Source organism: Scyliorhinus torazame, chromosome 5 (assembly GCF_047496885.1).
Source record: "Scyliorhinus torazame isolate Kashiwa2021f chromosome 5, sScyTor2.1, whole genome shotgun sequence".
NCBI classification, from domain to species: domain Eukaryota; kingdom Metazoa; phylum Chordata; class Chondrichthyes; order Carcharhiniformes; family Scyliorhinidae; genus Scyliorhinus; species Scyliorhinus torazame.
In genome coordinates this window covers 82,696,116-82,723,924 of record NC_092711.1, presented here as the reverse complement: position 1 = coordinate 82,723,924, position 27,809 = coordinate 82,696,116, and the positions used below count along the sequence as shown (strand labels likewise).

The following is a 27,809-nucleotide window of genomic DNA, read 5'->3' as shown; positions in this document are numbered from 1 at the left end:
TGCCATAACCACGTTCAATACCCTCCTAATGTTCGAAAAGAGCTGCCTCCCTCTCACAAACCCCATCTGATCTTCACCTGTCACCTTCGGGAGGCACTCCTACAGCCTACCTGCCAGTACCTTCGCCAATATCTTTGCGCCACGTTTAAAAGTGATATGGGCCTTTACGACCCACACTCCGTCGGATCCTTATCTCTTTTAAGCAACAGGAAAGTCAGTGCCTGCCCAAAGGTTTGTGGTAACACCCCCTTCCCTATCGCCTCCTCAAACATCCGCACCATCAGTAGTACCAGCTTATCTTTGAATTTTTTAATAATATTCCACCGGAAACCAATTCGACCCTGTCACCTCCCCGACTGCATCCTCCCAATCGCATCTTTTATCTCCTGCTCCACTATCACCCCTTCTAATGTCGCCCTGTCCCCCTCCCCTAACCTTGGGTACTCCAGCTCATCTAGAAATTTCTACATCTCCTGGCCTCCCCCAGGTGACTAAGACCTGTACAACCTCTCAGAAAATTCCTGAGACCTTGTTAATCTGATTTGGAGCTACCACCAACTTCCCTGCCCTGTCCCACACCTGGACTATTTCCCTTGCTGCAGCCTCCCTCCGGAGCTGACCCACCAACAAGCGCCCCACCTTCTCTCCATGCTCGTAAACTGCATCCCTTGCTCGCCCCAATTGGCGTACCGCCTTGCTGGTAGCTAGTTGGTCAAAGCTCGACTGAAGTTCCTTCCTCTTTTCCAACTTCGCTGGGTCCCTATCTTTTGCATACCTCCTATCTACCTCCAGAATATCTATTACCCTCTGACGCTCCAACCTCTCATCTTTGTCTTGCCTAGCCTTGAACGAGATCACCTCACCCCTCCCACCGCCTTTAGAGCCTCCCAAACAACCACCTTTGACACCTCACCCATGCAACTGAAACCTACATATTCCTCGATTATTTTTTCAATTTTGTCACAGACCCCTTTGTCCCCCAACAGTCCCACATCTAACTTCCACCCTGGTTCCTGTACCACCCCCTTCTCCAGTACCATATCCACCCAATGCAGAGCATGATCTGATGTTGCAATTGCGGAGTACTCCGACCCCTTAACCCCAGCCAGCAGCACCTTCCCCACCATGAAAAAGTAATCCGCGAGTACACATTATGAACTGCTGAGAAAAACGAGTACTCCCGCTCCCTCGGTGCAGAAACCTCCATGGGTCCACCCCTCCCATTTCCACCATTAGCCCAGCCAGCACCTCCCCCCCACTGATGGAACCTGCGAGCGCAGCGTGACCTGTCCAACCTTGGCTCCTGCTCCAGGTTCCAGTCCACCTTCTCCCCCCCCACCATCCGTTTGTGTGCATCCAAGTTGGGGATGGCTCTACACACCTTCTTTTCAAATCCTACATCGTCCCAATGGGACCATATACACTTACCAGCGCCACTAGCCTCCCCTCCAGCATCCCTGTGACTATGTTTCATACAATGATTCAATATTGATTCACTATCACATATTTGTTACTGTTATTCGATCACACACACACACACACGTAATTCAAACTGCAAAGCTATTATGCACAAGACCTGAACTGAATTCAGAGTGACTGGCAAGTCTCAGACAGATAGTGGCCTTTATCTGTATCTCGAATCTTGTAGTCCTCAATGTTCAGTCCTATGTCTGGTCTGTCCCTGGCTCTGGTCTTCCTTCAGGTGGTCGGGTGATGGTCGACTCCGTCGACCAGTGGAAATCACAGTTGTTGGTTACTGCTGCAGAGATTCTAAAGTTGTGCAGAACCTTTTAAAGCTGCTTGAATTTCGTCCCCGTTGGTGGACCCCTTGGTCGTTTGTCAATCAATTGATCAGGGATCAATCAGCCTGATCGATCAAATCTAATCAGGAGCTGCCGCGTCAATTTTGGGGTGGGCACTCAGTGACCATGCCTGGAAGTGTTCGGGGCATGTAGGCTTTCCACTGTGCCGCTGTGTCTGGTAAAGAAGCGTGAATGACAGGACAATTCTATTGTTCCTGGGATGGCCTGGAGATGGCCATTTGCTTATGTTATTTGCATCAACCTGTAAAATCTTTTGAAGTCTGCAAAACCTTTTGTTGCAACGTTTTTGATCTGTTCTGCAGCCTGCTTGTCCATAAAACCTGACCACCTTTCCCAGCATGCCTTTCTGGACACCATTTTAGGTGGCCACAGAATAGAATGTGAACTGGCAAAATACATAAAAATGGATTGTAAACATTTGGCTCAGACAAAGGTTTGTCCATTCCAGATAGAGTCAGGAGAATTTAGAATGAGGAATAGAGATCTCTACAGCCACCTCGTTCAACACTCTGGGATACAGATCATCAGCTTTTGCGGTTTTATTAACTTTCAACCCCATTAATTTCTCCAGTGCTACTTTTTCACCAATACTAATCTCTGCCAGTCCCTTGGTTCTCTGGTGTTTGGGGGACAATTTCTGTATCTTCCTCTGTGAAGACTGACACACATTGTTCAGTTTCTCTGCCATTTCCTTACTCCCCATTATAAACTCTCCTGTCTCTGCCTGGAATGGACCCACATTGGTCTTTGCTAATCTTTTCCTTTTCACATTCCTGTCGAAGCTTTTCCAGTCGGTTTTTTATGTCTCTCGCCAGTTTGCTCTCATCAGTTTATTGGTCCTTCTTTGCTGAATTCTAATGGATCTCATGAAATCATTAACTTTTCTTGTTCTCCACAGTTACATTACTTTTCCTGTTGGATTTTTGTTCCTTAAAGGAATCTATATTTGTTGTATACATGTTGTCAGGTAGATGTACCTTTAAGAAATGGGTGTTTATCAAATAACTGCAGTGATCTCAGTGTGTGGGTGGAGCTGGGTTGTCTGTCTTTCACTTTTGTTTTTGAGCTGGCAGCTGCAGTGTGTTTTTGGTTTCGTTTTCAGAGGTGAAGAGCTGCATTCACACCAAGAAGATGTTATGATCTCTCTCTGCAAACTAAAGATCACTTGATCATTTCAAAGAAATACCTGTTTTTGTAGAGAATTTAAACCTGCTGTCTTTATTTTAAAAGGGTTTAACTTGTGGATGTTGTTTGAAAAGTTATCAAGGGTTATCTATAGAATATTGTATCTTTTTTTTTTGGGGGGGGGGATCAGGATTGGTAGTTGATAAACTGTTTACTGTGTGTTTATAAAATGTTAACTGGATTCATAGAATAAACATTGTTTTGTTTCAAACATACTTTAGCTCTCTGTTGCATCATACCTGTAAAGTGGGCCCTTGTGCTCCCCATAACCAAAATCTATTTAAAGTTGTGGGTCAGGTGAACTCCATGGTATACTTTGGTGTTCTCTAAACCCTGGCCCATAATAAATTGGGGGTTAGTCCGGGATAAAAGTCTATCTTTCGTGATTGGGTTGGCTTAGTGAACTCAAAACTTAGTGAGGGGTGAGAATATTTGTGCTTGCTTTTCTGGTGTGGAACTCCAGTTTAAGTAGGGAGTGTGTTGCGGACAATAACTCTTTCAGAGGATCGGACATTGTTGGGGCTGGAGAAGGTCACACACAGTACGTTTCGAACAGAGACTAAAAAAAGATTTTTAGATTTGGCAAAAACATTGGTTTGCGTTACCTGACAGCACATGGAAAGAAGAGGTACTTACGGCGCTAGGTGAACATTTAAAATTGCCTGAGATCCAGTCTCATTAGAAATGGCAAAAATTCAGTTACAAATCAAGCAACTTGAACATGAAAAAGAATTAAAGCAGCTTGAATACAAAATGAGAGAAAAAGAGAGAGAAAGGGAGACATAGATCAAGGAAAAAGAAAAGGAGAGAGAAGAAAAAACAAAGAAAGAATAGCCCCAGCAGAACAAAAAGAAAAAGAAAAAGAGAGAGAGGAAAGGGAAAAAGAGAGGGACTTTGGACTTCAGAAAATGGCCATGAAACATGACAGTCAGTTAAAATTGACGGATATAAAGGGAAACATACAGTTGGAGGACAGTGATGAGGATAAAGAGAAAGAGCATCGTAGTCAAAGGCTTGGTGGGGAACTATTTAGATATGACCAAGCATTGCCAATATTTGATGAGAAGGAGATAGAAGCCTATTTCATTTGAGAACATGGCTAAACAAATGAAATGGCCTCAGGAGATGTGGTTATTACTGATTCAAACAAAGCTGGTAGGTAGGGCTAGTGAAGTGTTTGCATCACTATCAGAGGAGATATCTGGGACGTATGAGGAGGTGAAAACATCCATCTTAGGTCCATATGAACTAGTGCCTAAAGCCTACAGACATAGGATTAGAAATTTAAGGAAAGAACCTGGTCAAACGTACATGGAGTTTGAAAGGATCAAACAGAGTAATTTTGATAGGTGGATGAAAATAGACCAAACGTATGAAGCTTCAGAGAAATTATAGTTTTGGAAGAGTTTAAAAATCCAATTCCTGATGTAGTGAGAACTCATGTGGAAGAGCAGAGGGTTAAAACTGTGAGGTTAGCAGCAGAAATGGCAGATGATTATGAATTAGTTCATAAATCAAAGCTTGGTTTCCAACATCAGTTTCAGCCTGTGAGGGACAGAAACTGGGGGGGAAAGAAATACTCAAGTGGTAGAGGGAAAGGAGATCTGATTGGAGATAATGAGAGTGTACCTCAGAATAAAAAAGAAATCCAAGAGGGTGGAAGAGAAATGAAAAGTTTCAAATGTTTTCACTGTAATAAACTAGGCCATGTAAAGTCACAGTGTTGGTGGTTGAAGAAAGGCTGATGTGGTAAAACAGGATAAGACAGTGGAGTTTCTTAAAGGGGTAAAGGAAAGCCCAAGTGAAGCGAAGGAGGTGCAAAAGATTGTACAGGCTGATCAAGAGTTGATTGATAAGAAGGTGCTCTTTAAAGAATTTACTTGTATGGGTAAAGTTTGCTCATGTGCATCAGGAGGAGCAGGTAAAGAAGTCACAATTTTGAGAGATACGGGAGCTAGTCAATCTTTAATGGTAAGAGAGGAGGAGTTACGTAGTTTGGGAAGAATACTGCCAGAAAAGGTGGTAATATGTGGAATTCAGGGTGAGAGGAGTAGTGTTCCATTATATAAGGTAAGGTTGGAAAGTCCAGTGAAGAGTGGTGAAGTGGTAGTAAGAGCAACAGAGAAACTATCTTGTCCAGGAATACAGTTTATCTTGGGTAATGATATAGCTGGATCGCATGTGGAAGTGATGCCCACTGTGGTTAATAAGCCAGTGGAAAATCAGACAACTGAAGTATTGAAGGACGAATATCCTGGGATTTTTCAGGATTGTGTAGTAACGAGGTCGCAAAGTTACAGGTTAAGACAAGGGGAGAAATCAAAGAGTGAAGATAAAGTTGAAGTTCAATTATCAGAAAAGATTTTTGATCAGATGGTTGGAAAAGAACAACAACAGGTGGAGGTTGAGGCGGATATTTTTATTTCAGGAAAATTGGTGGACTTACAACAGAAATATTACAGCTAGAAAGATTGTGGAGGAGTTACTTCAATTCTTTACTAGATATGGACTACCCACAGAAATACAATCGAATCAAGGACCAAATTTTACCAAAAGGTTGTTCAAAGAAGTTATGGATAGCTTAGGAATAAAACAATTTAAATCAACTGCGTACCATCCAGAATCACGGGAGCGTTAGAAAGGTGGCATCAGACATTAAAGACAATGTTGAGGCCTTATTATCACGATTATCCAGAGGATTGGGATAAAGGATTTCCATTCATACTGTTTCCAATTAGGGATGCACCTAATGAGTCAACCAAATTCAGTCCTTTTGAACTAATTTTTGGTCATGAGGTAAAAGGACCACTTCAAGTGATTGAGGAAAAATTGGTGATTGAGCAGTCGGAACTTACATTATTGGATTACGTGTCAAACTTTAGGGAATGATTAAATAGAGCAGGGGAATTGGCGAGACAACATTTAAAAGTTGCACAAAATGTGATGAAACGGTAGCGGACAAGAAAGCAAACGTTTGTAGTTTTGCCAGTGGAGACAAAGTTTTAGTATTGTTACCAATTGTCGGTGAACCTTTAAAAGCAAAGTTTTGTGGACCTTATGAGATTGCAAGGAAACTAAGTGAGGTGAATTATGTGGTAAAAATGCCAGAAAGGAAAACTCCCCGAGTGTGTCATGTGAATATGCTTAACAGGTACTTTGAAACGGAAGGAGAGAAACTGGAGGAGGTTTTAATGATTCTAACTCAAAGTGACAAACCAAATCCAGATGACTTTGAATTTGACATCCCTCAAATTAAATTGTAAAACGAGGATGTTCTTAAAAATTGGGATATATTGTTGAGTTACCTACCAGAGGAAAAACAAATTTTGGTATTCTCTAAACCCTGGCCCATAATAATGTGAAATAAAAGTCGCAAAAATCCCAGAGGACCATAGGCTGCTCTCCCCTTTGACAGAGAGAGAGCTGACTGGAGGCGATTTAACCCGAGGGTCAGCACACCTCAGGCAAGGGGCCTGTTTGAGAAGGTGGGGCCTTCATGAATCACCTCAGCCAGTACGGGAGTTGAATCCTCACTGTTGGCCTTGCTCTGCATCAAGAACCAGTCGTACAGCCAACTGAGCTAACCGACCCTCTCGTAAATATGTAATAATTCCTTAAATATTAGGTGTTCCCTGGACCAATCAGTTTCCCAGTCCACCTCAGACAACTTGCCCCTCATATCCTGATAGGTTTCTTCTGTGAGGAACACCCAGATAAATTAAACAAAAGAACTTTGTAACCATCAGGGCCCATCTCCATGGCAACGTGGCATGCTTTGAGGGGTTTGAAACAGAAATGGAAACTAAATATCTTCAAACTTCCAAACACCCTTTCACTCTGTGATCCTTGTGCAATTTGAAGCCAAGTATTAGCAACAAGGCTCCAAGTGCATCAGCCCACTGGAGGCAAAGTGGTGAGACCGGTCAGTCCAGCAGAAAGAAACTCTCCGACCATCCCCACTGACCACCTGTCAGAATGAACAAAATGCAGTTGTGGGTGTAGAGCAGAAACAATAACAGCAGAATCCAACTCCTGTAATCAATTGTGAAATTGTTGGTGTCACAGCAGGTGCGATGAATCATGCAATCCCGTCTCACATTGAGAGGTGAACGGCATCTCCCCAGTGTGAACTCGCTGGTGTCTCCGCAGGGTGGATAACTGAGTGAATCCCTTCCCACACTGAGAGCAGCCTCTCCCCAGTGTGAACTCGCTGGTGTCTCCGCAGGTGAGATAACCGAGTAAATCCCTTCCCACACTGAGAGCAGGGGAATGGCCTCTCCCCAGTGTGAACCCGCTGGTGTCTCTGAAGGTGAGATAATTGAGTGAATCCCGTCCCGCACTGAGAGCAGGTGAATGGCCTCTCGCCAGTGTGAACTCGCTGGTGTTTCTGCAAACTGCATAGTTCAGTAAATCCTTTCCCACACTGAGAGCAGATGAACGGCCTCTCCCCGGTGTGAATTAGCTGGTGTCTCAATAGACGAGATGAATCACAAAATCCTTTTCCACACTGGGAGCAGGTGAATGGCCTCTCTCCGGTGTGAACTCGCTGGTGTGACTGCAGGTGAGATAACTGAGTGAATCCCTTCCCACACTGAGAGCAGGTGAATGGCCTCTCCCCGGTGTGAACTCGCTGGTGTTTCCGCAGGTGGGATAATTGAGTAAATCCTTTCCCACACTGAGAGCAGGCAAATGGCCTCTCCCCGGTGTGAATTCGCTGGTGTCTCAATAGGCGGGATGAGTCACAAAATCCTTTCCCACACTGAGAGCAGGTGAATGGCCTCTCCCCGGTGTGAACTCGCTGGTGTGACTGCAAGCTGTATACTTCAGTAAATCCTTTCCCACACTGGGAGCAGGAGAACGGCCTCTCCCCGGTGTGAACTCGCTGGTGTTTCTGTAGAGTGGATAATTGATTGAATCCTTTCCCACACTGAGAGCAGGTGAATGGCCTCTCCCCAGTGTGAATTCGCTGGTGTCTCAAAAGGCTAGATGAATCACAAAATCCTTTCCCACACTGAGAGCAGATGAATGGCCTCTCCCCAGTGTGAACTCGCTGGTGTGACTGCAGGCTGTATCCTTCAGTAAATCCTTTCCCACACTGGGAGCAGGAGAACGGCCTCTCCCCAGTGTGACTGCGTCGATGGGTTTCCAGCTCTGATGGGGCTCGGAATCCCTTCCCACAGTCCCCACATTTCCACGGTTTCTCCATGTTTTGGGTCTCCCGGCGTTTCTGCAGGCTGGACAATCAGTTGAAGCCTCGCCCACAGACACAACACAGGTATGGTCTCTCCCCGCTGTGAATGTTGTGCTTATTCAGGCTGTGTAACTGGTTAAAGAACTTTCCAGTCACTCTAGAACACTCTCACTCGGGTGTGTTGTGTGGGTCTCGGTGTTTTTCCAGTCACACTGATGTTTCCACAGTCAGTTCACTGGAACACTCTCACTCGGGTGTGCGTGTTGTGTGTATCTCGGTGCTTCTCCAGTCACTCTGATGTTTGAAATCTTTAGAAGCTGAGAGTTCATGCAAATATTTCTCCTTCTCGATTCAAAGGCCGATGATATTCAGGTTCCAAGGAAACCAGTGACTGTCAGAGCGAGACGTGACGTTTGAGATTTCTGTCTGTAATTCCTCCTCATCTCATATCCTGTGAAAACATTGAACAAATGTTATCACAGTCAGTACAGGACAGAAACGCCTCATCTCAGCTTTCTCTCCATTTATCTGCCAGTTCCCCATAACCCTGGACATCCTCATTAATCAGAGATCGATTGGGCGGGGGGGGGGGGGGGGGTGAGGGGAAGGGAGAGAGATCACGTGACACGGAAGCAGCTGCTTTTCTGCAGGTTCTGGCACCACACAACTATAATTCATCACGAAACCCGGAGAAATAACCTACCGGGCCCCGGTGACCTGAGCGGGGGCTGCAGCTTTCTGACAGGACTCAGCGGCCGCCATCTTAGTTGCGCACTGGCAGCAATGCGCATGCGCACTCGCCTTTTAAAGTGGGTACTCGCAGCAGTGCACATGCGCACCCGCCATCTTTATTGGGGCAGTAGCAACAGTGCACATGCGCACCCGCCATCTTTATTGGGGCAGTAGCAGCAGAGCGCAGGCGCCATCATTGATGGGGGCAAATTTTAAAAATGTTTCTTCGTGTCAGAATGACCATCAAACTGTTTCACTCTGAGTATTTATAAGGCAGAACAATGATATAATGACAATAATTCGTATTTGTATTGTGCCTTGACCAGAATAAAACTTTCAGACTTTTCAGAGAAACGTTACAAAATAACAATTGACACTGAGCCACAGGAGATATTAGCTTTGAGGAGAATCTTAATAGAGGAAAGTGAGTCAGGGAGTCGCAGAGTTTTAAGGAGGAAATTTCAGAGAATGCGGCCCAGCCAAATGATAAAAGACCAGTAATGGTGCAGCGTCAGAAAAATAAGGAATGCTGTACTGGCCAGAATTAATGAGGTGGAGATGCCGGCGTTTGACTGGGGTGAGCACAGTAAGAAGTCTTACAACACCAGGTTAAAGTCCAACAGGTACCTCTTCATTCACCTGAGGAAGGAGCAGCGCTCCGAAAGCTAGTGATATCGAAACAAACCTGTTGGACTTTAACCTGGTGTTGTAAGACTTCTTACCGGAATTAATGAGGGCAGAGATCTCCAAGAGGGGGGGTGGGGGGGGGGGGGGGGAAGATTACAGAGATCAGGATGATCACTACTATAACAATAGAAGAATGAGACATTTCAACTTTCAGTGCTTCTGAAAGCGAATCATTTGTAGATCAGTTAGCACAGGGGATGGGTAAACAAGACTTGTGAGTAAACACATGGGCAGCAGAGTTTTGGATGGGATGGAGGGGGTTGTTTAACATTGGAGGCTGACTGGGAATGTGTCAGAAAAATTTGGTCGAGAGGTAAAAGAATGAATGATGGTTTCTGCAGCAGATAAAAAGACACTAAGGCGGAGTCAGGCTGTGTTGCTGAGGTGGAAATAGGTGATCTTGGTGATGATGTGGATATGTGTTCGGAAGCTCAACAGGGGTGAAATATTTCACCAGGGTTGTGAACAGGCTCCTTCTGCCTCAGATATTTGGCAGGGACAGGGAGGAAGTTAGTAGCGAGGGAGTGGAATTTGCAGAAGGGACGGAAGGGTTTAGTCTTCTCAATATTTAAAGAGGAAATTTCTGCTCCTCCAGCACTGGATGTCGGACAAGTTCAGACAGGGCGTCCTTTGGAGTGGAACCTGCATGGGATGGTTTTATGAGCAGGTGCTCTTACTGTGGGACTGGGTTCAAGACATCATCTGACCTCACTGTACACCAGCGAACTCACACTGGGAAGAGGCTGTTCACGTGCTCCCAGTGTGGGAAGACATTCACTCAGTCATCCAGCCTGTTGACACAAACGAGTTCACACTGGGAGAGGCCGTTCATGTGCTGCCAGTGTGGGAAGAGATTCACACAGTCATTCAGCCTGCTGACACACCAGCGAATTCACATTGGGGAGAGGTCATTTACCTGCCCCAAGAGTGGGAAGAGATTCACACGTTATCCAGTCTGCTGACAGACAAGCGAATTGTTGCTACTAACCTATCGAATGCATGCAATAAGGTTGAGTGGTATCAGAAATAGTGAAAGTAATGTCAATAGCAAAACAGGATGTAGCTTTCAGTGATTACATTCAGTGTCGTTTTTGTTAGGTGATTTAACAGGATGTGATTGGAACATAAATAGATGCGTCATGAATTTGATTATAGCATTTGCTGGCTGGCCGGGAGACTTTAAAGTTTACTTTAACATACCCAACGTCAAGTCAGAACTTGAAGCCAAAATTATGCTTCAATCCTGGTTCAGCAAGTGATGCATCAACCATGTCCTTAAACATTTATTTACAAGGCGCAGATTGTTGCTCAGAGTGAGACGTATAGGCCATTGCAGGGAAATGTGCTCGGAATCAAATCTGCTCTCCCTGACTTTGGGAATGTTTGCTGGTCGTTTATGCCAAAAACCAAAGATGGAAGTGTGCACAGCCAGCAATTAAACCACCATTTCTCACCTTGATCATGATGAACAATTTGCTCAGACAATTCCGAAATAAAAGATGAAAGTGATGCATTTGGAGGTGTTGTTCTTCTCTGGTTTTGTAAAATTGAAGTCAAGTATATGGAAATAAAACTATTCTATGCTGAATGTTGTTTTAATTTTACAAACACAGGATGCGTAAATGCTCCTTTAATTGATTTGATGCCATTTATGGATGGTTTTTGTCAGCTTTTTATATTGTTACTTGAGGAAGTTTGGGAATAGGATAGACACTGATACCGTGCTAGTTAAAACTTACAGGCCAGCAGAATCTAAGTATTCCCATTACTGTTTAAATATGTACAATCTCAAGCCTCTAAATAAGGTAGATATGGACCTATTGCACCCTCTTTCTTTTGTGCCATAATTTCAGCGTTAATAAAGTAGTGGTTTGAACCATTCGTGAGAATTAACGAAAGAAGCCGTCACAAAGTAGCAGTTACGTTGACAACTTAATCAAATGTTTGAATACCATACTACTATAAGGCAGATAATACTGATCTTGTACAGTGCAGACTTTTGCGAAACTGGTCCGGATATAGACTTTATCCATTTACAATTTTGGCTGACAAACATCTGTGTAACTGGTTTTCCATCTGCATCCAAAATGGCAACATTGGATAGTGGGGAAAACAATCTCATGTTAAATTCCTTATTATTGACCCTCCTCAAATTTCCATCATAGATATATGATTTTGATTTGATGTGATTTATTGTCACTTGTACCGAAGTACAGTGAAAAGTATTTTTCTGCGGCCGAGGAAAGTACACAGCACGTACCCGGTAGACACAAGAATAATCAACAGGGAACAATGACAAATGGTACATCGACAAAACAGTGATTGGTTACAGTGCGGAATTATATAAGAGGAAAATAGTTTTAGTAGGTCAGAACGCTGATAGGAGATAAAAGAAAGGGACGGGGGAGAGAGCTCACAGAGAGTCGCCATGCTCCAGAGCCATCTTGGGAAATAAATGATGCGCAGGTTAGGTGGATTTGCCATGCTAAATTTCCCCATAATGTCCAGTTAGGTTGGGTTACTGGGTTACGGGGATAGGGTGGAGGTGTGGGCTAGGGTGGGCGCTCTTTACAAGGGCCGGTGCAGACTCGATGGGCCAAATGGCCTCCTGCACTGTAAATTCTATGATTCTAAATGTTAAAATATTTTAAGTAGTAAGTGGATTCTTCTTTGAATCACATCCAAGACCGATCCATCTTCATTGGGATCAGTTTCTGCTGATGTTAATAAATTCCAACCCAGTTACATGGGCTAATATTCTGCATAAAATTTAAATAAAACAGCTTTGTGTTGAACACACTGTTAAATCTTTTCTAACATCTCACAAACAAGTTAGTTCCTTTTGAAGGTCTCTCTCTTTCTCCCCTGTCATCTTATGACATCACCGCAATAGAATGTGATGACATCAGTGGATTCCACACTCCCAAAGGAACAGTGAGATGTCAGCTTGACTTTAGACATAAGCAGTGTGATTGGAAATGTACAGAACTGTCCCAGTTTCCTTCAATAGAGAAACTCTGCTGCCACTGTCCCAACTCACACCGAGTCCCATTCACCAATCACCCCCTGCGCTCCCTGATCTACATCATAGAATCATAGAATTTACAGTGCAGAAGGAGGCCACTTGCCCCATCGAGTCCTCACCGGCCCCCGGAAACAGCACCCCACACAAGCCCACCCGTAACCCCACCCAACCTTTTTTGGACACCAGGGGTAATTTAGCATAGCCAATCCGCCAAACCTGCACATCTTTGGACTGTGGGAGGAAACTGGAGCACTCGGAGGAAACCCACGCACACACGGGGAGAACGTGCAGACTCCGCATAGACAGTGACCCAAGCCGGGAATCGAACCTGGGACCCTGGCGCTGTGAAGCAACTGTGCTACCGTGCCTGTCCGTTCAATTAACACCTCAGTTTTTAAATTCTCCTTGGGCCTGATTTTACCTCTGTACAAGTGACTGCAAATTTGAGTCAGTTAAAATCAGGTCCATTCTTTTCAAAATATCCACAGCGTCTTTATTTTTCAAATCACCATATGGTCACAAATTCCCCACTCCCATCCCGGTAATCCTTTCCAATTCGACAACCCTCCGAGCTATCTTTAAAAAATTTTTTTTTTAAAGAGTATCCAATTCATTTTTTTCAATTAAGGGGCAATTTAGTGTGGCCAATCCACCTACCCTGCACATCGTTTGGGTTGTGGGGGCGAAACCCATGCAAACACGGGGAGAATGTGCAAACTCCGTACGGACAGTGACCCAGAGCCAAACTTGGGACCTTGGCGCTGTGAGGCAGCAGTGCTAACCACTGCGCCATCGTGCTGCCCTCCCTCCGCGATATCTGTACTCCACTAATACTGCCCTCTTCAATACCCCCAGTTTCAATTGTACAACCACTGGGGATCTTGTCTTCAGCTGCCTGCGCCCTAGGTTTTGGAATTCCCTCCATAAACCTCTCTGCCCCTCAATCTTTTTGTTTCTTTAGGATATTCCTTAAAACCTTCCTCTTTGACCGAGCGACTGGTCATCTGAACCAATATCTCTTTATGTGGCTCAGTGTCAAATTCTGTTTGGTATTCACATCTGTGAAGATCTCTGGGAAGTTTAAAGGTGCTATACAAATGGATGTTGTTTTTGTTGTTGTGGTTAGATCATATTCAGTGGAACCTGCTATTGTTAAGCAGTCAAGCACTTTCTTGCTGTGTCCAGAGGGAGCTACAGGAAGCCTGTTGACTATATTCGGCCGTGCAAGACTTCAATGTTTAAAATACACAGAGGAGTGAAGACATTGTTATATCATCACTGAGAGCGAATGGAAACCCTTCTCTTTAAATACATATACAGGGAAGAGGCTGCAATGAAATCTGTCCTTTTTAATCTGCACAAAGGAGGAGGCTCAAATTCACAGACTGCAGGAACCCATTCGGCCCATCATTCCTCTGCTATTTATTTGAAAGGACTCTCTGATTCATCCAACTGCTCTGATCTTTTTAACAGCCCTGCAAATTCTTCCCTTTTAAGCATTTTAACCTTTGGAAGATACTATTGAATCTGCTTTCAGACAGATCAGAAAAACTCAGTGTGTGCAAAAAATAAAATCGCATTTCCACCTCTGGTTCCTTTGCCAATGACCTTAGAGGGACTCAATTTCTGTTAAAGAGCCTGTCAACCCCTCTTCCCCACTTTCCCTAACGTGCATCAATCTAACCCACCAAAATCAAATATATATTAATTTAATTAAATGTATTAATTCTAAATCAGTGGAGAAAGATTCAAAGAACAAAGAACAAAGAAATGTACAGCACAGGAACAGGCCTTTCAGCCCTCCAAGCCCGTGCCGACCATGTTGCCCGACTAAACTAAAATCTTCTACACCTCCTGGGTCTGTATCCCTCTATTCCCATCCTATTCATGAATTTTTCAAGATGCCCCTTAAATGTCACTATCGTCCCTGCTTCCACCACCTCCTCCGGCAGCGAGTTCCAGGCACCCACTACCCTCTGTGTAAAAAAACGTGCCTCGTACATCTCCTCTAAACCTTGCCCCTCGCACCTTAAACCTATGCCCCGAGTAATTGATCCCTCTACCCTGGGGAAAAGCCTCTGACGATCCACTCTGTCTATACCCCTCATAATTTTGTCGGCTTCTATCAGGTCGCCCCTCAACCTCCGTCATTCCAGTGAGAACAAGCCAAATTTATTCATCTGCTCCTCATAGCTAATGCCCTCCATACCAGGCTACATCCTGGTAAATCTCTTCTGCACCCTCTCTAAAGCCTCCACATCCTTCTGGTAGTGTGGTGGCCAGAACTGAACACTATACTCCAAGTGTGGCCTAACTACTTACCTGGTTTAGCACAGGGCTAAATCGCTGGCTTTGAAAGCAGACCAAGGCAGGCCAGCAGCACGGTTCAATTCCCGTACCAGCCTCCCCGAACAGGCGCCGGAATGTGGCGACTAGGGGCTTTTCACAGTAACTTCGTTTCAAGCCTAGTTGTGACAATAAGCAATTTTTTTTTCATTTCACTAAGGTAAGGTTCGATACAGCTGCAACATGACTTGTCAATTCTTATACTCAATGCCCCGGCCAATGAAGGCAAGCATGCCGTATGCCTTCTTGACTACCTTCTTCACCTGTGTTGCCCTTTTCAGTGACCTGTGGACCTGTACACCTAGTTCTCTCTGACTTTCAATACTCTTGAGGGTTCTACCATTCACTGTATATTCCTCTACATCTCTGGAACTTATCGGAGGCCTATAGAAAACTCCCAGCAGGGTGACCTCTCCTTTCCTGTTTCTGACCTCAGCCCATACCACCTCAGTAGACGAGTCCTCATCGAACATACTTTCTACCACCGTAATACTGTCCTTGACTAACAATGCCACCCCTCCCCCTCTTATACCACCTTCTCTGAGCTTACTGAAATATCTAAACCCCAGCACATGTAACAACCATTCCTGTCCCTGCTCTATCCATGACTCCAAAATGGCCACATCATTGAAGTCCCAGGTACCAACCTATGCCGCAAGTTCACCCACCTTATTTCAGATGCTCCTGGCATTAAAGTAGACACACTTTAAACCACTTTCCTGCCTGCCGGTACACTCCTGCAACTTTGAAACCTTACTCCTGACCTCATTACTCTCAACCTCCTGTATATTGGAGCTACAATTCAGGTTCCCAGACCCCTGCTGAACTAGTTTAAACCCTCCCGAAGAGCATTAGCAAATTTTCCCCCAGGATATTAGTACCCCTCTGGTCCAGGTGTAGACCATCCCGTTTGTAGAGGTCCCACCTACCCCAGAATGAGCCCCAATTATCCAGAAATCTGAAACCCTCCCTCCTGCACCATCCCTGTAGCCACGTGTTCAACTGCTCTCTCTCCCTATTCCTCATCTCGCTAGCACGTGGCATGGGTAACAACCCAGAGATAATAACTCTGTTTGTCCTAGATCTAAGGTTCCACCCTAGCTCCCTGAATTCCTGCCTTACATCCCTATCCCTTTTCCTACCTATGTCGTTGGGACCTATGTGGACCACGATTTGGGGCTGCTCCCCCTCCTACTTAAGGATCCCGAAAACACGATCCAAGACATCGCGCACCCTGGCACCTGGGAGGCAACACACCAACCGCGAGTCTCTCTCGTTCCCACAGAATCTCCTATCTATCCCTCTAACTATAGTGTCACCAATGACTAATGCTCTACTCCTCTCCCCCCTTCCCTTCTGAGCAACAGGGACAGACTCTGTGCCAGAGACCTGTACCCCATCGCTTACCCCTGGTAAGTCATCCCGCCAACAGTATCCAAAGTGGTATACTCGTTATTCAGGGGAACGACCGCAGGGGATCCCTGTACTGACTGCTTCCTCCCAGCCCTCTCACCGTCACCCATCTGTCTTTATTCTTTGGAGTAACTACATCCCTAAAGCTTCTATCTATGACTACCTCTGCCTCCCGAATGATCCAAAGTTCATCCAACTCCAGCTCCAGTTCTCTAACACGGTTTCTGAGGAACTGGAGATGGGTGCACTTCCCACAGATGAAATCAGCAGGGACACTGACGGTCTCCCTCACCTCAAACATTCTGCAGGAGGAACATTGCACTGCCTTTCCTGCCATCCCCTCTAGATAAAACAAGAAGAAAGGAAGAGAAAAAAAAAGAAAAGAGCTTACCTTATATTCACTAAACCCCTTAGGTTAGAGGAGGTGGAAGGGTGGGGGACATGACAAGTGTAGTGTCTCGGGTTTAGCAACCGCCCAACTTATACACAGAACCTACCTGATTCCCAAGCTGCACTCCGGCTCCCTCTCTCTCTCCCGATCCCGGAAATGAAGGCCGCTGGAACCTGGGGGTAAGTTTAAACCCTTACCTGCTTCACAAGCTGCACACCGGCACACTATCTCTCTCCTGCTCCCGGAAATGAAGGCCACTGGAACTTGGGGGTAAGTTTAAACACTTACCTGATTCCCAAGCTGCACACCGGCTCCCTCTCTCTCTCCCGCTCCCGGAAATGAAGGCCGCTGGAACCTGGTGGTAAATTTAAACACTTATCTGATTCCCAAGCTGCACACCGGCTCCCTCTCTCTCTCCCGCTCCCGGAAATGAAGGCCGCTGGAACCTGGTGGTAAATTTAAACACTTACCTGATTCCCAAGCTGCACACCGGCTCCCTCTCTCTCTCCTGGAAATGAAGGCCGCTGGAACCTGGTGGTAAGTTTAAACACTTACCTGCTTCACAAGCTGCACTCCGGCTCCCTCTCTCTCTCCCGCTCCCGGAAATGAAGGCCACTGGAACCTGGGGGTACGTTTAAACACTTACAAAAGAACAAAGAACAAAGAAATGTACAGCACAGGAACAGGCCCTTCGGCCCTCCAAGCCCCTGCCGACCATGCTGCCCGACTAAACTACAATCTTCTACACTTCCTGGGTCCGTATCCTTCTATTCCCATCCTATTCATATATTTGTCAAGATGCCCCTTAAATGTCCCTATCGTCCCTGCTTCCACTACCTCCTCCGGTAGCGAGTTCCAGGCACCCACTATCTTCTGCGTAAAAAACTTGCCTCGTACATCTACTCTAAACCTTGCCCCTCTCACCTTAAACCTATGCCCCCTAGTAATTGACCCCTCTACCCTGGGGAAAAGCCTCTGACTATCCACTCTGTCTATGCCCCTCATAATTTTATATACCTCTATCAGGTCTCCCCTCAACCTCCTTCGTTCCAGTGAGAACAAACCGAGTTTATTCAATCTCTCCTCATAGCTAATGCCCTCCATACCAGGCAACATTCTGGTAAATCTCTTCTGCACCCTCTCCAAAGCCTCCACATCCTTCTGGTAGTGTGGCGACCAGAATTGAACACTATACTCCAAGTGTGGCCTAACTAAGGTTCTATACAGCTGCAACATGACTTGCCAATTCTTATACTCAATGCCCCGGCCAATGAAGGCAAGCATGCCGTATGCCTTCTTGACTACCTTCTCCACCTGTGTTGCCCCTTTCAATGACCTGTGGACCTGTACTCCTAGATCTCTTTGACTTTCAATACTCTTGAGGGTTCTACCATTCACTGTATATTCCCTACCTGCATTAGACCTTCCAAAATGCATTACCTCACATTTGTCCGGATTAAACTCCATCTGCCATCTCTCCGCCCAAGTCTCCAGACAATCTAAATCCTGCTGTATCCTCCTCCCAAAGAACAAAGAAATGTACAGCACAGGAACAGGCCCTTCGGCCCTCCAAGCCCCTGCCGACCATGCTGCCCGACTAAACTACAATCTTCTACACTTCCTGGGTCCGTATCCTTCTATTCCCATCCTATTCATATATTTGTCAAGATGCCCCTTAAATGTCTGTGTATCCAGACAGTCCTCATCGCTATCCGCAATTCCACCAACCTTTGTGTCGTCTGCAAACTTACTAATCAGACCAGTTACATTTTCCTCCAAATCATTTATATATACTACAAAGAGCAAAGGTCCCAGCACTGATCCCTGTGGAACACCACTGGTCACAGCCCTCCAATTAGAAAAGCATCCCTCCATTGCTACTCTCTGCCTTCTATGGCCTAGCCAGTTCTGTATCCACCTTGCCAGCTCACCCCTGATCCCGTGTGACTTCACCTTTTGTACTAGTCTACCATGAGGGACCTTGTCAAAGGCCTTACTGAAGTCCATATAGACAACATCTACTGCCCTACCTGCATCAATCATCTTAGTGACCTCCTCGAAAAACTCTATCTAGTGAGACACGACCTCCCCTTCACAAAACCGTGCTGCCTCTCACTAATACTGATTCCCAAGCTGCACACCGGCTCCCTCTCTCTCTCCCGCTCCCGGAAATGAAGACCACTGGAACCTGGGGGTAAGTTTAAACACTTGCCTGCTTCACAAGCTGCACTCCGGCTCCCTCTTTCTCTCTCCCGCTCCCGGAAATGAAGGCCGCTGGAACCTGGAGGTAAGTTTAAACACTTACCTGCTTCCTCTCTCCCGGAAATGAAGGCCGCTGGAACCTGGGGGTAGGTTTAATCACATACCTGATACCCAAGCTGCACACCGGCTCCCTCTCTCTCTCCCACTCCTGTAAATGAAGGCTGCTGGAACCTGGGGGTAAGTTTAATCACTTACCTGATTCCCAAGCTGCACACCGGCTCCCTCTCTCTCTCCCACTCCCGTAAATGAAGGCTGCTGGAACCTGGGGGTAAGTTTAAACACTTACCTGCTTCACAAGCTGCACTCCGGCTCCCTCCCTCTCTCCCGGTATGGTGGGGAGGTAGAGCTGCGTGTTGTCAGTGTACATGTGAAAACTAACACGGTGCTTTTGGATGTTGTCACCTAGAGGCAGCTTATAGGTAAGAAATAGGAGGGGCCAAGGATAGATCCTTTTTTAAGATGGGTAATGACGGTTGGTTTAAAGGTGAGACGGACAGTACCAGAAGAGAGAGAGACCCATTGACATTATCAGCTAACAGGGGGAATTTGGGTGATCAGTAGTTCAGTGAGAATAGGGTCAAAGCAGCAGAAGGTGGGTCTCATGGACAACAGGAGCACTGAAAGGGCACGAGAGAAGATGGCAGAGAAACTGGAGAAAGGTGTGAGCTCAGGGCTCAGAAACAAAGGTCTGGCCCCAGTGGGTTAGTGGGAGGTAGGGAAGCAGCAGAGGCAGCTGGTCAGATTGTCTCAATCTCAGAGACGAAGAAGCTCCATGAACTCCACACACTTGTTGGAGGTGAGGATTTCAGAGATGGGACAGGAGAACACTTCAAAAGGAACTAATTCATGTTTGAGATATGAAAAAGACTCAACACACTGCTTAACACACAGTTGGTTTATTTGGCTGTTTGCAAGATATAAACCCTATAACTGGACCCCAAAAAACATGGTTCAGTCCTGGATGTAATTAACAACAAAATCCAATCACTGTAATTACTTGTGACCTCGCTGGTGTCTTAGTAGATTGGATGACTGACTGAATCCCTTACCACACTCGGAGCAGGTGAATGGCCTCTCCCCAGTGTGAGTGCGCTGGTGCAGAACAAGCTCAAATAATCGCCTGAATCCTGCCCCACAATGAGAGCATCTGAATGGTCTCTCATCAGTGTGACCACGTTGATGGTGCATCAGAACCCCAGAACTTTTATAGCACTTCCCACAGTCTGGGCATTTAAATGGTCTCTCCACAGTGTGAACTCGCTGGTGTGTTACCAAGTTGGATGAATCTGTGAATCCCTTGCCACACTCAGAGCAGACGAATTGTCTTTCATTGGCGTGATGCCGCTGGTGTGTTCGCAGTGAAGAAGACTGATTAAATCCTTTCCCACACTCGGAGCAGGTGAACGGCCTCTCCCCAGTATGAGTGCGCTGGTGTATAGTGAGTGCAGCTGATCTCTTGAACCCAGTCCCACAGTGAGAGCATCTGAATGGTCTCTCGTCAGTGTGAACACGCTGATGGTATACCAGTTCCTGGAAATTTACATAGCCATTTCCACAGTCTGGGCATTTAAAATGTCTCTCATCAGTGTGAACTCGCTGATGATGTATCAGGAGGTTGGATGATTGAGTGAATCCCTTTCCACACACAGAACAGGTGAACGGCCTCTCCCCACTGTGAACTCGCTGGTGTCTCAGCAGATCAGATGACTGAGTGAATCCCTTTCCACATGTGGAGCAGGTGAATGGCCTCTCCCCAGTGTGAGTCCGTCGATGAGTTTCCAGTGTAGACGGGTAAATGAATCCCTTCCCACAGTCTCCACATCTCCATGGTTTCTCCTCACTGTGAACTGTGCTTTTTATTTCCATCTTCAATATACGATGATATTCAGGTTGTGAAAAATTGAGCGACTGTCAGATCCTGATGTGACGTTTGGTTTCAATTTCCTGACTGCAAATCCTCCCCTTCTAATGTCCTGTGAAATAGATTTAAAACAGAAAAAAGGGAGTGAAAGAGAAGCCACAAAAAGACAAAGTCAAGTTGTGAAATTGAGCTGAATAAATCTGGTCACTGGCACGAGGAAAAATTGACCATGAAAACTGCTGGATTGTTGTAAAATACCAACTGGTTCACTGATGCTCTTCAGGGAAGAGATCCTGCCAACCGGTCTGGGCCGATACGAGACACTAGCCTCTATCGGGAAAGAGAGAGAGGTGGGAGCAGAATGGGTGAGTGGATCGTATATATCTAAAACTCAGCCAGAACTTTGACAGAATCTCCCATACCGAGGTTGGAGGTTGAATCCACCACCTCGAAAGACCAGGGTGGCAGGCGTATGTGAACAGCATCATATTCAAGTTACAATCCAAGTCACACCATCCTGACTTGTCTGACATCCAGTACTGGATTAACAGAAATGTCCTCCATTTAAATATGGAAAGATCTCAGTCACTGGCTTCAGTCCCCACTACAAACTCCACTCCCGACCCACTGACTCCATCAACTCTCCATGAAAACAGTGCGAGGCTGAACCAGGCTGTTCATAACCATGGGAAAATCCTTCACTGAAATAAAAGCAAAATAGTCATAGAATTTACAGAGCAGAAGGCCATTCGGCCCATCGAGTCTGCACCGACCCTTGGAAAGAGCAACCTACCTCAGCCAACACGTCCACCCTATCCCCATAACCCAGTAACCCCACTTAAACGTTTTGGACACTAAGGGCAATTTTGCATTGGCAATCCACATAACCTGCACATCTTTGGACTGTGGGAGGAAACCCATGCAAACACAGTGAGAAACTGCAACCTTCAGGCAGACAGTGATCCAAGCCGGAAATCGAACCTGGGACCCTGGAGCTGTGAAGCAACTGTGCTCGCCACTGTGCTACCAGATTCTCAAAATCTGAAATAAGAATAGAAAATGCGGAATAAACTCAATAGATTGGGCAGTATCTGTGGAGAAAGAAACAGAGTTAACGTTTTTAAGACCATAAGACATAGGAGCGGAAGTAAGGCCATTCGGCCCATCGGGTCCACTCCACCATTCAATCATGGCTGATTTCAACTCCATTTACCCGCTCTCTCTCCATAGCCCTTAATTCCTCGAGAAATCAAGAATTTATCAACTTCTGTCTTAAAGACACGCAACGTCCTGGCCTCCACCAATGAATTCCACAGACCCACCACTCTCTGGCTGAAGAAATTTCTCCTCATCTCTGGTCTAAAGTGACTCCCTTTTATTCTAAGGCTGTGCCCCCGGGTCCTAGTCTCCCCTGCTCATGGAAACAACTTCCCTACATCCACCCTATCTAAGCCATTCATTATCTTGTAAGTTTCTATTAGATCTCCCCTCAACCTCCTAAACTCCAATATAATCCCAGGATCCTCAGACGTTCATCGTATGTTAGGCCTACCATTTCTGGGATCATCCGTGTGAATCTCCGCTGGACCCTCTCCAGTGCCAGTATGTCCTTCCTGAGGTGTGGGGCCCAAAATTGCTCACAGTATTCTAAATGGGGCCTAACTAATGCTTTATAAAGTTTCAGAAGTACATCCCTGCTTTTATATTCCAAGCCTCTTGAGATGAATGACAACATTGCATTTGCTTTCTTAATTACGGACTCAACCTGCAAGTTTACCTTTAGAGAATCCTGGACTAGGACTCCCAAGTCCCTTTGCACTTCAGCATTATGAATTTTGTCACCGTTTAGAAAATAGTCCATGCCTCTATTCTTTTTTCCAAAGTGCAAGACCTCGCACTTGCCCACGTTGAATTTCATCAGCCATTTCTTGGACCACTCTCCTAAACTATCTAAATCTTTCTGGAGCCTCCCCACCTCCTCCATACTACCTGCCCCTCCACCTATCTTTGTATAATCGGCAAACTTAGCCAGAATGCCCCCAGTCCCGTCATCTAGATCGTTAATATATAAAGAGAACAGCTGTGGCCCCAACACTGAACCCTGCGGGACACCACTCGTCACCGGTTGCCATTCCGAAAAAGAACCTTTTATCCCAACTCTCTGCCTTCTGCCTGACAGCAATCGTCAATCCATGTTAGTACCTTGCCTCAAATACCATGGGCCCTTATTTTACTCAGCAGTCTCCCGTGAGGCACCTTATCAAAGGCTTTTGGAAGTCAAGATAGATAACATCCATTGGCTCTCCTTGGTCTCACCTATTTGTTATCTCTTCAAAGAACTCTAACAGGTTTGTCAGGCACAACCTCCCCTTACTAAATCCATGCTGACTTGTCCTAATCCGACCCTGCACTTCCAAGAATTTAGAAATCTCATCCTTAACAATGGATTCTAGAATCTTGCCAACAACCGAGGTTGGGCTAATTGGCCTATAATTTTCCATCTTTTTCCTTGTTCCCTTCTTGAACAGGGGGGTTACAACAGCGATTTTCCAATCCTCTGGGACTTTCCCCGACTCCAGTGACTTTTGAAAGATCATAACGAACGCCTCCACTATTTCTTTAGCTATCTCCTTTAGAACTCTAGGATATAGCCCATCTGGGCCTGGAGATTTATCAATTTTTAGACCTCTTAGTTTCTCTAGCACTTTCTCCTTTGTGATGGCTACCATATTCAACTCTGCCCCCTGACTCTCCGGAATTGTTGGGATATTACTCATGTCTTCAACTGTGAAGACTGACGCAAAGTACTTATTTAGTTCCTCAGCTATTTCCTTGTCTCCCATCACTAGATTACCAGCGTCATTTTGGAGCGGCCCAATGTCAACTTTTGCCTCCCGTTTGTTTTTAATGTATTTAAAGAAACTTTTACTATCATTCCTAATGTTACTGGCTAGCCTACCTTCATATTTGATCCTCTCTTTCCTTATTTCTCTATTTGTTATCCTCTGTTTGTTTTTGTAGACTTCCCAATCTTCTGACTTCCCACTACTCTTTGCCACATTGTAGGCTTTCTCTTTTGCTTTGATGCTTTCCCTAACTTCCTTTGTCAGCCATGGCTGCCTAATCCCCCCTCTGATAACCTTTCTTTTCTTTGGGATGAACCTCTGTACTGTGTCCTCAATTACTCCCAGAAACTCCTGCCATTGCTGTTCTACTGTCTTTCCCACTAGGCTCTGCTCCCAGTCGATTTTCGTCAGTTCCTCCCTCATGACCCTGTAGTTACCTTTATTTAACTGTAACACCTTGACATCTGATTCTACCTTCATTCTTTCAAATTGGAGATTGAATTCTACCATGTTATGATCACTGCCTCCTAAGTGTTCCCTTACTTTGAGATCTTTAATCAAGTCTGGCTCATTACATAACACTAAGTCCAGAATGGCCTGTTCACTCGTGGGCTCCATCACAAGCTGTTCCAAAAAGCCCTCCTGTCAACATTCAATGAATTCCCTTTCCTTGGGTCCTCTGGCAGCTTTACCCAGTCCACCTGCACATTGAAGTCCCCCATGATCAGTGTGACCTTGCCTTTCTGACATGCACTTTCTATTTCGTGGTGCATTTTGTGCCCCCGGTCCTGACCACTGTTAGGAGGCCTGTACATAACTCCCATTATGGTTTTTTTGCCTTTGTGGTGCCTCAACTCTACCCACACAGACTCCACATCATCTGACCCTATGTCGTTTAGTGCTATTGATTTAATTTCATTCCTAATTAACAAGGCAACCCCGCCCCCTCTGCCCACCTCTCTGTCTTTTCGATAGGTTGTGAATCCCTGGATGTTTAAATGCCAGTCCTGAACCCCCTGCAACCACGTCTCTGTGATGCCTACCACATCATACCTGCCAGTCACAATCTGGGTCACAAGCTCATCTACCTTGTTCCGTCCACTGCGCGCATTTAAATACAGCACCTTTAATTCTCTATTGACCATCCCTTTTTGTTTTCTTAGTGTGGTGGACCTTGGTTTACTGAGCCTTTCCATACACTGTGTCATATTTTGTGGGATTGGGACTATCGTAACCTCTCCTGAGTTTTGTCTTTTCGTGCTTTTTTGTATTCCTAAGCAGCTACGCTTCCCACTGATTACTTCACCTCTTGGTTCCCTGACTTTCCCTTCCCCCCCAATCTCTAGTTTAAAGTCCTATTGACCACGCTATTTACTCTTTTCGCCAGAACACTGGTCCCAGCTCGGTTCAGGTGGAGACCATCCCAACGGTATAGGTCCCCCCTGTCCCAAAACCGATGCCAGTGTCCCATGAAAAGGAACCCCTCTTTCCCACACCACTGTTTCAGCCACGTGTTAACTTCCCTTATTCTTGCCTCCCTATGCCAATTTGCACGTGGCGCGGTCAGTAATCCGGAGATTACGACCCTTGAGGACCTGTTTTTTAATTTGAATCCTAGCTCTTTATAATCTCTAAACAGGTCCTCTTTTCTAGACTTGCCTATGTTGTTGGTACCGACATGGACCACAACAACTGAATCCTCCCCCTCCCTCTCCAGTATCCTTTCAAGCCGGTCAGAGATGTCCCGCACCCTAGCACAGGGCAGGCAACATACCATGCGGGACTCTTTATCCTGCTCACAAAGGATACTATCTATCCCCCTGATAATAGAATCCCCTACAACTACAACTTGCCTATTTACTCCCTCCCCTTGAATGGCCTGCTGAACCATGGTGCCTTGGTCAGCTGACTCATCCTTCCTGCAGCACTGTTCGCCATCCACACAGGGAGCAAGTGCCTCATACCTGTTGGACAGGGTCAAGGGCTGAGGCTCCTGAGTTCCTGACTGCTGGTTCCCTTTACCTGCCTGACTTGCAGTCACACCCTGCTGTCCCTGGCCACTGGCAGGATTTAAACTACTTACTCTGACAGGTGTGACTGCCTCCTGAAACACAGTGTCCAGGTAAGTCTCCCCCTCCCGGATGTGCCTCAGTGTTTGAAGCTCAGACTCCAGCTCATCAACTCTGAGCCGGAGCTCTTCGAGCAGCCAACACTTACTGCAGATGTGGTCGCTGCAGCTCGCAATGGGATCTGCCAGCTCCCACATCAAGCAGCTCAAGCACATCACTTGACCAGCCATCACTAATTAATTAATTAGTTTAATTTAAGTTTACGAGTTTAGCTGTGTTTTTTTTAATTTGGGGCAGATTTGCTATCAACCAATCAGATCACAGCTTCCCTCTAACGTCACTTTTGGGGGAAAAAACTGGAAAACGAAGTTACCGTTAGGTTTTTATACTCACAGAGACTGCTCCTCCTCCTCCGAACGGCTCCAGAAATTAGGCCCCGGAGAATGTGAGAGAACAAAACCGTCGGGAAAAAGCACCTTCTCCCACTCTTCACCGAATTACCTCACTGCACCAAATTACCAAATTCTCACTGTCTGTGTCTCACTCACTCAGGCTGTGTCTCCTCGACCTGCGCAATGAGTCCATTTGACTTCTTCAGAGCCGCCAGCTAAGTTTCGGACCACATATCTCCGCCAGCTCCTCAAATGAGTTTCCATCTCATTCACATCGCTGGACTTGGTCCTATCTCAGATTTGTGAAACTCTGATCGATTTGGTTATTACCTTGAGACTTCACTATTTCTGCACACTCATGACCAACCTCCGACATTCAACCAGTGATAAGCTTGAGTTTATCCCAATCTCTGCTGCCTTTATCCTCTGTACTAATTTCCATTCACTCACTCATCACCCTATCCTCATTGATCAACACAGGCTCCTGGTTAAACAGCAACTCATTTCAAATCTGGGGCTGGTTTAGCACAGGGCTAAATAGCTGACGTTTAAAGCAGACCAAGGCAGGCCAGCAGCACGGTTCAATTCCCGTACCAGCCTCCCCGAACAGGCACCGGAATGTGGCGACTAGGGGCTTTTCACAGTAACTTCATTTGAATCCTACTTGTGACAATAAGTGATTTTCATTTCACTTCATGTCTCCATGATATTGCTCATCCCCATTTCCAGTCACACACATGTTTGAATATTTTTTTCCACAGACTTACATTTTGTTTCCGATTAATCGAGTGACTCTGTCACATTTTGATCTGATGTTTGGTTTGTGCTTTCTGTCTTCAAATTCTGCTCTTCCAACGTCCTGTAAACAGAAGTCATCACACTGTCAGTCCAGATTAAACATTGAGAAGAGACAAACATTTCTCTTGGTTTAAGTTTGCTGTGTGTAAATCCTCGCCTTCCAACCCCCTGTAAAAGGAGTTTCCAGGATCCATCCCTGTCAGTCCAGGAGAGAAATTCACAATATTCTCTCCTCCTGCTGACAGATCAGGGAACAACGCGCATGCGCACTGCTTCACATGATTAAATTTGGTGGAAATGGTTTCGGGCCTTTCGGCAGCTGATGCCGCGGCCCCGTTTGGGGCGAATGCGGGACCGATCGGTTCTTATTTGGGTTTTTAGTCCTGCACTGGGTGTTTATGAAGCCTCAGCACCTACTCGGCCACCTCCATTACCCGGCCACAAGCGGCTGTTTCTGTCTAATCGCGGAATCCAAATGATCTCCTTCCGGCGGCGGCAGCACCCCCACTGCGCATGCGGCTGGCGGAGCCCACACTGCGCATGTGGCTGGCGGAGCCCACACTGCGCATGCAACAATCGAAGTCACCGCGCATGTCCAATAGCGGCGCACAGTGAGAGTGGAGAATGTTAATTGATTCACATTCGGCTCTGGGGCCGCACTCAGGATTTGTAAACCCCGCCCCCCCGACACTGACCTCTCACCTGACACCTCACAAAATGCCCGGGTAATGATTGACGGCAGCACCGGACCAATAGGAGGAGAAAGGAACGAGGCAGGGCGCCATCGG

At 46.0% G+C, this 27,809-nt stretch overlaps 1 protein-coding gene across 1 annotated transcript; it reads right to left on the bottom strand.

Annotated features, from left to right (window-relative positions):
* Positions 1-5,406: 5,406 nt before the first annotated feature.
* On the bottom strand, positions 5,407-27,546 carry LOC140418689 (uncharacterized). The gene is given in 7 exon segments (XM_072502258.1): positions 5,407-7,139; positions 7,142-7,197; positions 7,199-8,157; positions 10,564-10,573; positions 20,089-21,957; positions 26,991-27,082; positions 27,179-27,546. Coding segments are annotated over 5 exon segments (1,896 nt in total). The 5' UTR covers positions 20,922-21,957; positions 26,991-27,082; positions 27,179-27,546; the 3' UTR covers positions 5,407-7,101.
* Positions 27,547-27,809: the final 263 nt, after the last annotated feature.